We start from the raw sequence: 16610 nt of genomic DNA on the forward strand, positions 1-16610 counted from the left end.
TTAGAATAAATATTAAGTTCAATGTAGATAGATTTTTTTTTAAATCCATCCAAAAACAAGGGCAACATTTTGGTGGAAATGTACTCCCCCCCCTACAACGGCCCTAACACAGTACACTGATTTCAATACAGCCAAAAAATCACATCGTAGCACAAAAAAAACGTTTTTACCAAGAAACATGATTTGTTTCGAAATCAGTGTTTCCATTAGGCAAATGTATTTTCATTGTTAAAATAATGATGTGGTCAATGGGAACGCAGCTGCTGTGTCCCTGTTGTGGTGTTTCGCCATAATCAAAAATCAGAAATTCCCACCTGAGCCCCAAACACAAAAAGATGATAGAAAAGTTACTTTTTACGTAATTTCTGTTTTTATTACAAATGGATCACGTTTCAACCCAAGCAGTTCTTTAGTTTTAAGTTTGACAACACCGTGCATACAAAATTGGATTCAAAGTGTCCATCTGTTTGTGTCGGATAAAGTTTTCCTCTCCCTCGCTCTTTTTTTTTTTTTTTTTTTTAAATGGGCTCATTATCAAAGTCCTTTATTCTGTGCAACTGATATTCACAGGTATTTACATTCAAATTAGTTAGCCTTAAATCAAGCATCATTGCAAAACAAAGAAACCCAACAAAATAACTAAAAAGTTACAAAAAACTTCAATTAAACAATATATTTCTTATTTAAAATAGAATTAATAACATGAAATAAATCATGATTGCTTTACTTTGAACCATAGGCACGTCATAGATAGGTGAGGCGTCACGGAAGCCAAACGGAGGCCACGCGTTTCTTCTTCTCTCCTCGTTGCAGCTGATGTTTGTGTAAACTAAACCACCGAGCCGTCCCGCGGCCCATGTCGGGGGGGTGGCCCACGGCGAAACGGGGGGAAAAAAAAAAAACGAAACAAAAAAACGAGGCAAATCTTGAAAGAAATGAATCTGAGTGATGCGTAAATGTTTCCACCGCCCCAGCGAATCACAGCGAAGCATCGCCAACTCCTCCGGTTGCTCTTTCTGAGATGTTTTATAGCTCAAAATGAGACGTTTCTTTGGCATAAAACTACGGATAAAAATTGTATTAGTTGAGAAACAGAAGAGTAAATCTGTAAAATGCACAGGTTTTTCATTCAGAGGTGACAAACGTGACTACATGTGCATGGTGACGTTAATACGGTGGGGGGGGGGTTAGTGTGAATGAAAGTGGGTTTATACTTTTGACATGTAGCATGAGAAAACCGTACAAAGTCTCCACGTTGCTATAGTAACCTCTGTGTTAGGAATGGTCTCGTGCTGTACATACGGGTTTTTACACACGTGCTGTTCCTCGCATTTACCTCTTTCGCGTCAACAGCGAAGCTTCGCGATTCTGTTGCGCTCAAAGAATCGCGGCCGTGAAAACAAACCCATAAAATAACAGCTAATCGGCTAAACTGTAAATTGATCACCGTTATTACTTTCAATGGCAATTGTGGGACATTGCAGTGGGGTTTGACTAAAACCAATAGGAGTCAACTTTAATAAAAACAAAAACCAAAACAGAGTTCTATAAAGTCTGATGCACGCAGCGGATAAATGCAACGTTTCGGACGGTTTTAATAAATGACAGTTTCATCGTTTAAAACGGTGTGTTAAAGGCTCTGTGATCTGTCCGTATACGTTGCAGATTTCACGCTTGTCTCAGTCTGAGTTTGCTCTAACCTCGATTGGAAGCGTTCCACATGAGTTCTTTTGGGTTTTTGCAGACAGAATAAAGATTTTACAAATGTCAACTCATACACGGTACTTTATCTCTGTTTACAGTTTGCACAACACAAGGAGGCACCCACCAACATTCGAAGAAGCGACTGAAAACTTCCTTAAAGGACAACTGATTATTTTTGACTGTTGCCGCCCCTTGAAGGGATGGCACCCTGGGTATGAGCCATATTGCATCTATGGTTACAAACCAAACTGGTACTGTTTGATCATTTGTTCCTGCAAGTACAGTAACAGAGAAGTTTGATGATGATGAAGGGTCACCAGGAGAAGAGCGATGAATGTCAAAAATGGGGGAAATGAAGAAACGAGCGGATTAAGCGAGTGGGTCACTTCCTTCGCTCTGTGGTGACTAATGAGACTCCAACGTCCTGGACAGTATTTTTAGGATGCTCTACATGTCTGCTGAGACATGCAAGTTGCCAAGGTGACCCATTTTCACCACGATCAACTTCGTAATCCAGAGTAGCTGCTGCTCTGAAAAAAGAAAAAAAGGCAGGGAAATAACAGAACATACTTCCCCTTGAAGGATGCTAATTTGGCACACTTCATGTCCTTTAGCAAAGCATCAAGTGGAGGAACAAACAAAACTCCAAACAAACTGTCCTATCTGTGAAAGCACATGCTGATATATTGAATTCTTCTAAGGCAAAAAGGATTGTGAAGAAGTGTGGAAAGGGCTCCCCTCCTCGGCTGATGTCAACGTGGTTCTTGGTGAGTACGGGAAGATACTCGACAGAGGGGACAGAGAGGGGGGGGGGACCTGCACTGGATGGTGAGGGACGGTTTCCTCCCACGACTTTCTGGTGAAACCAACCAGCAGAGTCGGGACGCGTCTCCCCGCAGGAACGTTCTCCCACGTTTTTCTTCGGGGAAATCTCTCACGGGGCCATGTTGAGCAGCTTCGTGGATTTGTTGGGGTAGCTGATGGCCAGGCTGATGGCGGCAATGTTTTTCAGAGCCTGAACAGTAAAAAAAAAAAAGAGCATCGATGAGTGTAACTCCAGACTATCAGTGAACTTAAAAAACAAACAAACACAATAGCTCAGGATAATTAAATATCAACTAATAATCACTGGTTAGTGTTTCCCTCTGCAAAAAAGCTGGTTTGTTTGTTTTCCAAATGAATGCAGTCATGTCAAAGAAAATTATACCCTCTTCGTTCTGGGGATGCAGTGAAAAGCATTTATTTGTTGCCAAGTTCTGCTACTATGTACTATGGAAATCTAGTAGAAAAATACAGTTATTTGTTAACCAAATATGGAGCTAAAACAGGAAAGACGCGAGTGAAATGCAAAGTACATCTTGCTGCAGCCATGGGATTTAAGAGCAGGAGTTTTAACAACAAAAAAATAAATAGATAAATAAAATTTAAAAAAAAAACCTTGTTTAGCAGTTGGCAAGTTAAAATATAAATGTTCATATTGGAAAACCACTGAACTAGCATGATTTGTTTGGAAAAGCTGATTCTCACAAAATAATGAAGCAGAACTTAATCAATTCAATTCAAAAATGTCTTTAAAGTGTCTCTGTGGACGGTGAGGCTGTCTGTGAGAAGGATCTCTGACAGCAGTCAGTCTTGCAACAAATCTGAAGAGGCCTCTGACTGAAGAAGGGCCATTCTAAGAAAAAATAAAACATTTAATTGCGAGAAGTCGTATGAGAATGAAGTTGAAATAATACGGCAATAAAGTTGGACTAACAAGAAAAAAGTTGTAGGATTAGGAGAACAAAGTCGCAAAACTATGACAGTATTCTCATACAACTACAACTTCCTTCTTGTAACTTTCCTGTTGTCTTATCATGGCCATAATTCTCTGTCGTATTAGAGTCCAGAAGGCCACAGAAGTTAAGCCAGACTTGATTCTTGAGTTTGACGTGATTTTAGGTGTTTTTCCAAAACAATCTGCCGACCAATCAAGTGCAAGAAAAAAGGACCGAAACACGAAGTCTGTGAAATTTGAACTCCAGCCAATTTCATGCAAACCGAACCCGCGTCTGGCGTGCCAAGTTACCCACAGCTTTGTTTTCCACCCGATAGGTATTAGGTAACTGCTCAGTAGAACCACCCACAGTGGTGTTTTTTTGTTCCCCCCCCACACCACCCCACATCCTCCGCTCCTCTGAAGCGCCTTGAGGCCCCGCCTGTGCGTCGCAGGGGCCCTTGCTACGGAGGACGCCGCGGCTCGCTCTGCCACAGATGCTAATGGACTGTAATTATCAAACGCATTAGCCGTGAGCGCAGCCCACACGCTTTGAAAAAAACAAAACAAAAAAACAAAAAAAAACAAGAGGTAGGGGGTGCCGAGGGGATCCGCTTGGTGTCAACATCTCGCTGATTCACACGCAGACTGAGACTCCTGAAGCAAGCTGACTCACCGCGACTTGAATTGGGGAGACTGCGTGGTAGAAAGAGAGTTACATAACGCTACGGGGAGCGGGGCAACTTCTGAGAGCTACCTTCATCCAGGCGACGCCGAACGACAGAGACCTTGACGCCCGGGAGGTTCCGCAGAGTGACGTTTGGATTTCAGGAAACAACCGGCGACAAAAAGTCGGCGAAGACTAAACAGGAGATTAGTTCTTACCATAGCGGTGTGGCGGAGGAGCTGCTCGTCGGTCGTCATGGCGAGCAGATACTCCTGGAGGATTCCTTGTTTCTGGGAAATGAGAAGTTTGGCTTTCAAAATTTGAAACAAAACAAGAAGAGAGCAACAGAACAACCTTCATGGTTCTCGCCGACACAATCAGATGAGCATGGAGGGCAACTTCTGCTACTCTAGAATCAAAGTTAACAGTATGGAAAAGTTATTCAACGTTATAGAAAAGTGGCTGCATCGTGGCAAAGCTATTATCACAATAAATGTTGCTGGACGATAAATTGTTCCAGTAATTATTGCGATGTACGATAATGTGAGGCAACTTTCAAGAAATGTATTGACAGTGGCATAATAATACATGTTTGCCCTCTCACAGACAGAAAAACTCCAGTTTTGTACAGAACACTGGAACTGTAAAATATCTTAAATATCCAAAATAAAACAACCAAAAACAATATAAAAAGGAAACAAACACCTAAAACCATAAATAAGAAATATTAATCACCAGAACGGAACGGTTACTTTAACCCCTCATGCTATTAATTGATTCATTGCTTATTGAAGCAGGCAAAAACAATTAGCACCATGGATTTTGGGGCCATGAAAATAAATGCATGCCACACTTTCCAGATGTTTTTTTTTGGTAAAATTTTAAATAAATTACAGAAAACATGCATCATTGTTCTTCCGCGTGTACTTCTTTGCACTGGATTTCTCACATAAAATCCCCAATAACACATGCAAGACACTGCAAGGGCGGACACATTTCATGTTAGATAAACAGAGATAAGACTCCACTGGGCTGAAAAGTGGTCAAAATGGAGCTTTTACGGCTCTGGAGACAAACTCCAGAGCCCCGCTTCCCAATTCCTCTCGCAGCACGACGAATGTTTATGCTGGTGGAAAACATTCTTGAACCGAATGTACAGTCAGCAGAGCGTGACACACTGTGTTTTGATTGCTAAATATAAAGCGCGCACTTCCTGGGGTGAGGAGGAGTGCACTGAATCTCAGGGGATCAGAACATTAAGTGCAGACAAAAGAGCTGGGATCAATGCTGGAGATGAGAGCAGCTCTGGATGTCTGAAGCCAGCTTTCTGCAGGCTCAGACCCTTTCGTTTTGTTTGAATGAACAATAAGCTTCTCGCAATATGGTCACACAGGATGTGGCAACCTGCTGCACACCTGCATTTATTCATGTTTCATTTTGTTCCAACAAATGTCGGCCGAATATTTTTATTTATTTATTTTTTTCCCCATATTTCAGATGAAATGGTGGACAAACTGACGGCTGGACTTTCTCTCTGAGAAGGGAAGTAAAAGTTGGTGCAGGTTTGCATGTTACAGCAGCTTATGAAGGCTTTCACTGCCTCATTCCGTTTTCAGGATGACTGGTATAAATGATTAAAAAAAAACAACCCCTCTGAAATCAACATCAATTGAAAAACGTAAGACAGACTGGAAAAATTTGCAGCAGAACCATGACTCGCATCTAGAGAAGTGAGTTCAACTTTTCTGAATAATCGGTACCGAGAGCTGTTATTTACTTCTAGCAAATCTTTTGTCTGAAGCTGTGATTAAGAAGTGGATGCGTCACGTTTGGGTTGCGGAAGCGCCGCATTTTTCTTGATGCAGCATGAAAGTCGCTGCGTTGAGTTTGACGCCTTCTTGTATCATTGCAGACGCAGGACCGCAATGTCCATGAAGGGCATTCTTTGTGAAGTACTGCTAGTGCCCCCTGCTGTCCGCGTGCTGCCACTCTCCCCTCTTTTTTTTGGGTAACAACAAGCTGCGACGTCGCTCGGCTGATGTAATTTTGTAGACAGAACCGACACTTCGGGTCTCCCCGGCCAGACCCTGATGGTTTCAGAGAGGTGGTGTTTTTTCTGGGGCTGTCTGCTCCAGTTGCATCTACAGCTAGGGAAACTCCAGGTTAATGACGCACTCATAATCCCCTTGATGTAGTTAAATAATTCACGATGAGCGAAGAAAAAGAAGAAAAGAGAGAGATAGAGAGAATATCAATTAAAGTTTAGATAGCATCTCTTCCAGCAGGCAGTGTGCACCGAGCCTGTGTGGCAGATGGCGCGGCTGGGCTTTGGCCCCGAGCCAGAGCCACAGCCAGAGCAGGTGGGCTGAGAGAAAAACATGGTCATCAAGTGGAGAGACAGATACACGGAGAGGAAAAGAAGAAAAATGTCGACTAAATTCTGTTCTCTCCTCTTTTCTGTCATGTGCAGCTAAAAATATTCCCCCCTTTGAAAATAGGTGGGGTTTTCTTCAATGGACGGACCAGGAAAATTAGCCGTTAGCTTCTGGGCGGAGACTCCCTTAGCAAACCCACAGACAATGCTACAAAATATGTGAAGAAACTATGACTGGTTTAACCACATTTATTCATTATTCAGTAATTATGCCATTCGCTTAGCATAAATGCAGCCTCATATATTTTTATCCTTGGGCTTATTTTAGGCTCCGTTAATTTTTCCGTTTTGCGTTTGCTACGCTAGCTAGAGAAGCAAAGCAGCTTGATGGACCAGCCAATCTGAAAAATGAGCATGGCAAATAACGTTTCGATAAGATGTCTTAACTTATACTTTGCAATTATTGAAAAACAGAACAGATTTTGTGATAAAACAATACAATGAAAATAATTAGGATTAAAAAATTTATTAAATTTTATTTTTGCATTTTATTTCTCATCTTCCCTCCGACTCTGAGGGCCAACCCGCACTGGCCCTCAGAAGGCACAGATCTAATCATCTACCCCATGCAGTAAAACAAGTTGTCTACAATGATGTCACAGAAATTACCCATCAGCCATCTTGGAAAACCAACAACAATGTAACCATGGTTACAGATGTAGAAATCTTGGAGAAAGCAAATGCTATCAAGGTGCCAAATAGGAAACGTAGTTCAGATTGGGAGCTTTTAGTCTGCCAAACATTTCATACATCAATATGGAGAACTATTAATAGGTGAGGGACACAACCGGTAGTATTAAAAAGGACGATGTGAATGGATATGAGCAGACAATTGTTCCATCTTAAAGAATCCTGCATTGGTTTTGACTCAGTGGTAAATTCCTAAATGTTATACCATCTCTTTGACTTCGATTGCCATAGGAAAAAAAAAAAAAAACTACAGAAACTTAATTTTGTGTAAAACCAATCAAATCTCCAGTGTGGCCCCGGCAGCAGAGGAGACAACATATAGCAGGTGAATCTGATCCTTGGAGATGGGCCATGTTCCATTCAAATTCTATGGTAACTGACTCTTAGTCTGCTGGGGTTTTTTTGTGTTTTTTTTTGCTGAAGGGCAGAAGTCCACACTTGGCTCGGTGAAAAGCTGCCACTCAGCTAAGTGGCGAACGTTGACTGATGTTCTGAAGTGCAGATGAGCCTCTTACTTAATCAAAATGCCATCTGCCTAAAGGCTGGATCAGAGAGCATCTCCAGTCAGAAGTGTGATATCTCACACTACAGGTGTTCTTTATTGTCTCTTTCAGAGAACAGAAATCATAGATGAAATATTTCCTGTAAAGCAGCTTACGCCTGGTGTAAGCTGCTTTACAGGAAATGTCAGAAATGACCTTAAAGAGCAACCCGGATCCCATCCCAGTTAAAATGCTGGATTTTCAGAAAAACTGACTCAAATAGGCAAAAAAGTTAGCTGGGTAGCTAGCAAGAGTATATTAGCAGCCAACTGTCATTAGCCTTAAAAGTCTCAAGTTACAGAATGCAATGAAGATGTTTGCATGCTACTGACAGAAAAGTCCCACGACAGGAAAAAAATAATACATTAAATAGTTCTGCCACAACAAAATGTAAGACCTTAACATATTTAAGGGTATCTTACATTTTCAAACAAATATAAGGAATTGTAAGGCCTTAATTTAAGACATTTTAGATGCGGACAGCCTGACAGCAGATGCGCAATTCCACCAGATGTTTGCCAATTGCTGCTGCCGCTAGTCTGAAGGAGCTGAGTAGGGGAGCTGCGGGGGAGGGGTGCTGTGTGAGGCAGAGAAAAAGGTGGAGAAGGTACTGCTTGGCGAGAGAAAGCATTTCCTCACCCCTGAATGGTTGCCACGGGAGATTAAAGGAATCAAAGCAACACTCCAGGTAAGTTTTTGATGAGGGAGCGGCATTATAACCTGATATTAAGCTCAGGAAAGTCAATTTCTCATAATACTGCCCCTTTAATCCAAGAACGTGTACTCACAATGGCACGGGCCTCTGCGATGAAGAAGAGCTCGGTGAGAGCTCTGTGAAGAGGCAGCAGCACGGATATGCTGGTCGGATCCTGGCTCAGGTTGTTTTCCATGGACATAAAGAGCTGCCACAGAGGCCGCAGCAGCGTCAGCTCACAGGCTCTGGAGGACAGACACCAACAGACGCCACAGGAAGATTTACCCAAGTTAATACCACGGGCATCGTCACGTGTGTCGTCAATTCTTGCAACAGAAAGAAAGAGTACTAAACAATGTAAAAGAATGACGATAACAATGGCTGGTGATAAAACAGCCCAAGCTATCTGCACATAGAGAGTCTGTGCAAGCTCCAGCTTTTCATATTATGTGGCCAGGTCACAGGTGAGTTTGCACTTATGCAAAAAAATTTTAAACACATAGTTTAACTAATCTCTGTGGTGACAACGAGGACATTTATCAGGGGCTCTATGCAAAGCTCGTGTTCAGGTGAGCTGCGTCTACTGCTGGATAAGACATTAGGATGAACTTTGCTCTAGATTTCAGCAACGTTTTAAAATATCTCATTCCTGAAAACTGAAATCTGTCTGATGGGCTAATGTAGAGTAGAAGGAAGGCCGGACTTACGTCTCACTCCGACACTGCAGGAGACGGAGCAACAAGTGGACGGCTTTGAGCCGCTGGCCACCAGTCTGTCGACAGGCCACGCCCACTTGCCACTCCCAGATGTCGGCCAACGGCAGGTGGCTGAGCACTCGGACGTCGGCTAGCATTTGTTTGAGTATCTCAAAACCTGATGAGAGATGTGAAAAATAATAAAAATAAGATCAACGAGGCTAAAAGATGTTTCTATTTGACACGTTTTGAGGTTAACTGACGTCAGTCAAAGGAAGCTACCTGTCTGGAAGCGCCCCCTGTGGCCTCCCGTCACGGTGAACTTGTATCCCCACTCTGTGTTGCTCATGTCCGACATAAACTTGTAATATAAAGTATCGCCTGAAATGAAAACGGAAGGACTTGTCAGGGAAAGTCACACATGCAAACATTTGAGCTTAAAAACAAACAAACAAACAAAAAAAAAAAAAGAATCAAAAAGCAGCTGCTGTCACCAGGGATCTCGAAGTCGGACCACTTCTGCGGAGATCCGCTGAAGTTGTGGACGTCCTGGAGGAAGTCGCTGCTGCTGGACATGATGAGCTCGTCGCAGCCTTCCTCCGTGTAGCAGCGCGAGTCGAATTTTACCGACAGGTAGATGGCTCCAGGGATGTGAACCTTGTCCTGAAGAGTTCGAGTGATTGTGACTTATTGAAGGTGATTAAAAAGTAATCACCTTCAATAAACACACAAAATCTTACCAAGTATTTTTGTTTAGTTTCTAGTGCGAATATCTTAATAAACTAGAAATAAGACAAAACTAACTCTCAAGTAATTTTTTAGTAGCTTGTTGCAAGTCGACAAATCCTTAATATTAATGAAAAGCTACCAGTTATCATTTAAATAATCTGTCAGTGGACATGTTTCACAAGTTATAATTTAAAATGTCTTCTTGTACTGGCAGCTTATTTTACTTATAACTAGTACTTTTTTTTAATCAACAGTAAGGAATTATTGACTTAAAACAATTAAATTGTGCTGAAAAGTTACTTGGAAGTTATTTTTTTTGTCTTGGTGTAATAAGATATTTGCACTAGAAACTGGAAAAACACTTGGTAAGAGTTTCTGTTTTTACAGTGGCGTTAGAGACACAACAGAGAATCTGTACGGTTTATACGTCCAGCTGAAGCTAATTTAAAAACAGTTTCCCCTAACCTCAAAGTTGGTGTTGTTGTCGTAGGGGTGTTTGGACTCTCTGGCCTGCATGGCCATGCCCGGCTCCTCCATGAACTGGCAGGCCGTGAGCGACAGACTGGACAGCATGCTCTGGCTGCAGCCCTTCAGCACCCTCTGCAGAATCTGATCGGCAACAACAAATACATAAAGTTTACGGCGCCCAAGCAGCAGCAACAGATCAGCCGCGAATGGAACTCGGCCGTCACCTTCTCCCACAGCGGCCTCTCCTCCAGCTGCATCAGCATGTCCAGGATGTAGGCCATGTGCGAGGCGCCGCTCAGCTCCAGCGCCTCCTCGCTCAGCGGCGCCTCAGCGGGCCAGTCGGCCAGCAGCAGGGCCAGGACGTGGCGGGCGTAGAGCGTGGCGATGGCCTGGTTGACCTTCACCAGGTACTGGCGGACCGCCCGGTTGCTGCGCACGTCCAGCTCCTTGTGGAGCAGCGCCGAGCTTTTGGAGCGCCTCTGCTTGGCGTAGCTGAGCTGCAGGTCGGTCTCCGAATTGGTTATGAGCTTCTGGGCCACCACGTTGATTTCCTCTGTTGCTTTTTCACAGTGACTGGGTTTAGACTGTGGGAAGACGCGGAGGAGCAAAGAGCAGAGCTATGATTGCTGAAAAAGAAAAGTGATTTAAAAAGGATTTTTTATAATTTCAGACAGCTTACCATGCAAGAAATCACGATCATGTCGGTGTCCACAGCTTTGGTGTTTCTCTCCTCGGAGCGAAGCCGCCTGGAGGGCTGCCACTTCTGAGCAAGAGTCCTGATTGTCTCATCTGTTTTAATCTCCTCTCCATCGAACCTGAAAACACACTTTATTTAGGTGCGTCAGAGTAAAACAGGCTGAATTTACAGTTTTCATTTTAAAAAAAAGAAAAAAAAGAAAAAAGTAAACCATGCACCCTCTTTTTACTCTACTTTACAATTGATTTGTGTTGACCTATTATATTAAATTCACATTCACACCGGCCCTGTTCAGTTCACTCTAAATCCGGTTCGTTTGCCTTGAAAGGTCCGGTTCGTTTGGTAAGCTGTGATTCGGACTGAAACAGAGAACTCTGGTCTGTTCCACCGTTTGAATGCATATGTGGATGCAAGCAGATTGGAGACCGCTCCAAAAGCAGGAAGAAGATTACAGCGCAGGGGATTCTGGGTAAGTGCATCCCAAAGACAACATGGGATAAATGGCTCTTTGTCTCCCGTGGCAACCACAGACAAAAAAGAAGAAATCCTCCAACCAGTCAGATCTCACTCCACTTCATTTTCGTTCACATTTCTCAAAGAAGAAAGTTGCGCTCGGTTTCTTTTTCAGAGGTTTTGTGTTGTTTCCTTCAGTGGTTCCTGGCACGGCGCCACCACAGGCGAGAAAGGGGAACAGGTTTTTATCAGTTAGTTTGGATTGTTTGACACAGTTGAGTGTGAAAGCGAACTACAGCAGCTGAAAATGGAACAAATGTTGCAATTCTGGTCCAAAATCGCAGAGTCTACCGGACGGACGTTTAAGTTGACATCTTGATGATGCTGACCTCTTCTGCACTTCCAGGAAGAATGAGTCGGTCCTCTTCATCTGCAGCTCATACATGGCGCGCAGAATTGGCAGAGGAGCGTTTAAGGCATCGTGGGTGATCTACATAAACAACATGAAAAAAAACAACTATGCTTAGTATATTTGTAGATAATTTACTGCACGGCTTTACAAACGTTTTGCTAATCCACCTGGAAGCAAATCTTTGTCTCCTCGTCGAGCCCTTCCAAGGGGTCGGGCCTGTTGGCGTCGGCGTCGTCGGCGCCGCAGCTGGAGTGGTCCGAGTCGTGCTCCTTCTCCTGCTCCCTCTGGTCTCGCTCGGGGTCTTGGGCCATGGAGTGGATCTCCCTCTTGGAGGAGTACAGCATGATGGAGAGGATCTCCAGGTCCCGCAGCAGCCACAGCTTGCTGAAGCCCGTCCCCTTGCTGCACTTCCTGACCAGGAGCTGGGTCAGGCCGGACTGCTGGATGGCCTCGTGCGCGTGCTCCACGCCGTGCTTCTGCCCCATCAGAGCAGAGTGCGGTGAGAGGAAGGACACGCTCAGATAGTCTTGTGTGTGGATTGTGATTGGCGGCTACCTTCAGCGTGTTGTAGAGTCCTTTAAGAGCCAGAGAGAGCACCCAGGAAGCCTCCACCGCATCGGGAAAACCATTGTCCTGGTTCGCCTGTAAAAGGTGGCTGATGATGGATGTGAAGTTGCTCAGGTAGCGACTCAGGAGAGTTTTCTGGCAGCTGTGACTCGCCGGCTGTGCTGGGAGGCTGCTGGTTGTAGTGGAATCCTGAGACTGGATAAGCTGGTAATCCTTCACTGTGAATAAAACTCGCAGATTACCGACATGAAACCAACAACAAAATATCGTATATCTTGCAAGAATACGCGAGATTAAATAGTTCCGCCATGAGAAAATTAAAGACCAGTGATTCATGTACTTAAGGCCGACTTAAGACTTTAAGACTTTTTTAGGCTCTCCATGCTATCAGCAGTCGTCCCCCCCTTTTTAAACGGACTAACCTGTTTTCCTCTTGCGCGTCTTAACGTCGACCACAGCGGCGTGGTTCTTCTCCGTGAAGTGCTTCAGCAGGATCATGTTGTGCTGTTCGTTGGCGTTGTCGATGAACACCGTCTGGGTTCCCACACACAGCACCTGGAGAGACGCCGCCCAGGAGTTACCGTCGCTAAGCTCGCTCAGAATGGGGGCGGGGGAGCGACACGTTCAGGCGACGCGCGCTGGCTTACCTCGGGGAAGCCCACCAGCACCAGCAAGGTGAAGAGGTTGGTTCGTTTCAGAGTCTGGGGGAGCTGCTGGACGCAGTGGTCGGTGAAGGCGGCGATGACCGCGCTCCACTCAGGGCAGGTGTTCAGGGTGTGCAAAATGTCCGCCACGGTGCACGCCCAGTCCAGGCCGATGCGGCTGCAAACAGTTCAGTTCAAAAGTGCTTCATCCATCCCAAAAGGGGAAATTAAATGTGTGAATCTGTCACTTTTTTTTTCTGGCAAAGAACTCATGTGGACTTGATGAACTTGGCAAAGTTTGGAAAACATCAGAACAAAAAATAAACAAACAAAAAAAAAGCTTTTTGAGTTCCAATCTGGTCCGAACACAACTAAGCAATATTTCACTTGTAATCACACTTTTTTTTTTCTTGATTAAAAGTGCAATAGGTGATGTCCCACTAGAGGCAAAACTATGTAAACTCCAACGCTTCCCTTTCGGCTGGAACAACAGAGCGAATCAGAAAAACCAAACATCAATATTACAGAAAATGATTAACTTTTATTAGTTCTTCCTCTGAAGACTGACTGAAAAATGTCTGACACAGATTTGTAGTGGTTCATGTGCGAGAACCAATGAGTTAGCTTGGCTGTTAACTCGTCTTCAAGCACGGAGAAGCAGCAAAATTGCTGAAATTTTGATTCATTCTAAACGCTATAAAAAGGAGTTCATTCAAACCTGCAGCTGTAAATGTTGCCAGGTTTACAATCACACTCAATAAATCAGATTATGCATTTGAAAGAGGCTTGTTTGTCACATTAAAAGTATTTTTATGAACCTGTAAGCAGGAATTACACCTAGTCCTGAATTTTGTATCAAATATATATATATTTTTTAATTCATCTGATGTAATATTCTAATCCTAAATGTGGTTTTATCAGCTGTAAGCAGAAAATAATCACAAGTAACAGAAATAAAGACTTTAAGACATTTTCTAATTAGTGTTTTTATGCATTGTCAAGCCGCTTCAACTGTCCTGGAGACACAGTAATCCGGTGTGTGTGTGTGTGTGTTGTGCCGTCATTTACCTGTCTAAGCAGACGGCTCCGAGGCTGAACAGCAGCTGGGTGGTCTTCCAGCCCTGAGTGTCTGAACAGGCGGCATCCCCTTGCGTCAGCAGCTCGTATTTGTCCGCCAGCGCCTCAGTGACGGCGGCGTCGGCTTCTGTCGGAGTGATGCGAAGCAGCAGCTGGCCCAGGAGCCCGAGCGAGAGATGGTAGGTCTCGTTGAGAGAGCCGGCGTTGGAGATGACGGCTCTGAAAAGACGAGGCAGGATGGAGCTCAGGCTGGACAGGCTGAGGGTGCTGCCCTGTGGACGCGGGAGGGGAGATGTAAATGTCACCAGGATTCGGAATTCTGGAATTCTCACTGCTTCAGAAATCAAGGGGAGTTTAACAGGATTCATTTATATAAACTTTTAAATCCATTGGAGCAACTATTTTTTTCCCAGTCTTCTAAAATATGAATTGCAGAGCAATCCCCCGCCCCTCTCACACTTCCCCCCAAAAAACAACAATTAGCTCCACATACTGGTTTAGCTGATGGGAGCATCGCCGCCAGCAGTCCTAGGATCCTCTCTCTGGAGCACTCAGAGAACACGTGCTCCTGCAGCGGGACCTGCGGCACCCTCTCATCCGTCTCCTTGACGACGTCAGACGCCGGGGAGTTGAGGGCTCCTGGTCCTGATTCTGAAGCTGAAAAGTTGTCAAAAAAGACGAGTTTCTTAGAGCCACTAATAAACTGTGAGGTGATTGTGAGGGATCTAAGCACCTACGTCGAACTACAGGAGAAAGCGGATCCTCGCTGGAGACGGAGGGAGTCTGGCTGAGGCTCCCCGACTCCAGGGTGTCCTGAGCAACCAGCTTCTTTGTGTCTCCCTGTGCAGAGCTCCGGGGTATGGATAAGTCAGGAGGAGTGGTGGGAGGAGGACTCGGCTCCCCTGCCTTTTCGTCTTTAAGCTGAGGGGGAAAGCGATCGATATGATTTAAAACCCGGCGAGTTCTGTTTGTCTCTGTGCGGCGTCAGGCTGCTGCCGACCTCGTTCTTGGGAGACAGCGGAGAGCAGACGGCGGCCGTGCTGCCTGGGAGCGACGAGGTGTCCGTGGCCGAGCTGAGCTCCTGAGAGGTCTGAGGCGACGCCGGGCCCAGCTCGCTCTCGGACGCCGACTCGTTGGAGGAGAGCAGAGCGAGCAGGTTGGAGGAGCGGAGGCCTGAGTGCAGCGTAGAGAGATGGAGATGTGTTACAGAGCAAAACTTTGCAACGTGTTTGGGGTTTCTGGAAACCCGTTAATAGATTCTGACAGCTGTGGACTTTTTTCTTTTCTTTCTCTCTTTTCTTCCTGTCTGTCTTCTCCATCCTCATTTCTTTCCACCTATTCCCATATACTCCTTTCTGCATTTTTCCCCTTCCTTTTATTCCTTTAGTTTCCTTCTTTCATTTTCTCTCTCTCCTTTCAAGTACTGTTTTCTTTCCTACCTTTACATCCCTCTTTTCCTTCTTTCCAACACATTTTTCAGCCCTTAGCTTCATTCCTTCTTTTACTCTCCTGTTTTTTGCTCTTTTCTCTCTCGTTTATTCTTTCCTAGCTCTGCCTCCGACTTTCCTCTTTTTCCTCCTATGCATTTCACTTCCCTTCAGTCTTTTCTCTCTGTTGCTTTTCTTTCATTTGTTAATTTCAGTCCTATTTTCTTTCTTTCCTTCTCTCCACATGTTTTTTTTTTTATGTTTCTGTCCGAATATCACCAGAATACGATGCAACCTATTGCTGGTGCAACAGTAAAGACGGATGTTTTCTCCAACCTGGCCACTAGATGTCCCTAAATGTACAAAAATGAGAAAAAATAAAATTGACCTACCTTTGCCAGTCTGGCCTTTGAGCAAACAGTCGGTGATAAGCTGGGAGCAGTGCGCCTGCAGGTCTGAAGCCAGCTCCAGGGTTTTGCCGTCTAAACTCTCTCCCTCTGTTTGCTTCTCACTGCTCAGCTCGGAGGAGTACAGGGCCAACGCAGCGAACAGGAGCCACGAGTAGTTGTGGATGTAGGGCTGGATGAGGCGGTGACGGTCACTGATTCGTATGGTCACCATGGGGTACACAGTGATGCGATGGGTGGGTAAATGGCTAAAAAAAAATGTAAAAAAATAAGAAGCTACAGTTAGCCACAAAATCCTGTGTGTTTTTCAAAGCAGGGCGTTAAAACAATCTACCTGTCAGGATACTTCTTGGCGTTGTAGCAACCAAAGCACAAGTCAAAGTCCTCGCAGACATTGCAGTTGATCCTGCTGCCAACGATGAGGCCCTGACAGTGATCGCAGGCGTACTCCATGTTCACCATCTCGTGATCGTCCTCGTGTCCTTCGGGTTTGGCTCCGCCTGAACGCAAACAAAGACCCTCCGTTTGACACAATCAATCGCTTTCT

General features: G+C 44.6%; 1 protein-coding gene across 2 annotated transcripts in view; it reads right to left on the bottom strand.

Moving 5' to 3' along the window:
- Positions 1 to 351: 351 nt before the first annotated feature.
- The window catches only part of zzef1 (zinc finger, ZZ-type with EF hand domain 1), a 34156-nt gene continuing 17897 nt past the window's right edge, over positions 352 to 16610 (bottom strand). Inside the window, exons 35-54 of one of the 2 annotated variants that reach the window (XM_081615867.1) lie at positions 16398 to 16563; positions 16049 to 16311; positions 15230 to 15402; positions 14967 to 15150; positions 14723 to 14886; positions 14221 to 14501; positions 13156 to 13330; positions 12931 to 13063; positions 12497 to 12726; positions 12109 to 12414; positions 11919 to 12019; positions 11059 to 11194; positions 10604 to 10963; positions 10377 to 10520; positions 9677 to 9845; positions 9465 to 9563; positions 9195 to 9360; positions 8582 to 8732; positions 4346 to 4417; positions 352 to 2719 (exon numbers count right to left, since the gene is read on the bottom strand). In XM_081615867.1, the coding sequence (XP_081471993.1) occupies positions 2639 to 2719; positions 4346 to 4417; positions 8582 to 8732; positions 9195 to 9360; positions 9465 to 9563; positions 9677 to 9845; positions 10377 to 10520; positions 10604 to 10963; positions 11059 to 11194; positions 11919 to 12019; positions 12109 to 12414; positions 12497 to 12726; positions 12931 to 13063; positions 13156 to 13330; positions 14221 to 14501; positions 14723 to 14886; positions 14967 to 15150; positions 15230 to 15402; positions 16049 to 16311; positions 16398 to 16563 (3554 nt within the window). In that variant the 3' untranslated portion in view covers positions 352 to 2638. Of the gene's footprint in view, positions 2720 to 4345; positions 4418 to 8581; positions 8733 to 9194; positions 9361 to 9464; positions 9564 to 9676; positions 9846 to 10376; positions 10521 to 10603; positions 10964 to 11058; positions 11195 to 11918; positions 12020 to 12108; positions 12418 to 12496; positions 12727 to 12930; positions 13064 to 13155; positions 13331 to 14220; positions 14502 to 14722; positions 14887 to 14966; positions 15151 to 15229; positions 15403 to 16048; positions 16312 to 16397; positions 16564 to 16610 lie in introns of both variants that reach the window. The other variant, XM_081615866.1, reaches the window with a different exon arrangement.

The sequence above is a fragment of the Poecilia reticulata genome, chromosome 14 (assembly GCF_904066995.2).
Source record: "Poecilia reticulata chromosome 14, P_reticulata-male-v2, whole genome shotgun sequence".
Lineage (NCBI taxonomy): Eukaryota > Metazoa > Chordata > Actinopteri > Cyprinodontiformes > Poeciliidae > Poecilia > Poecilia reticulata.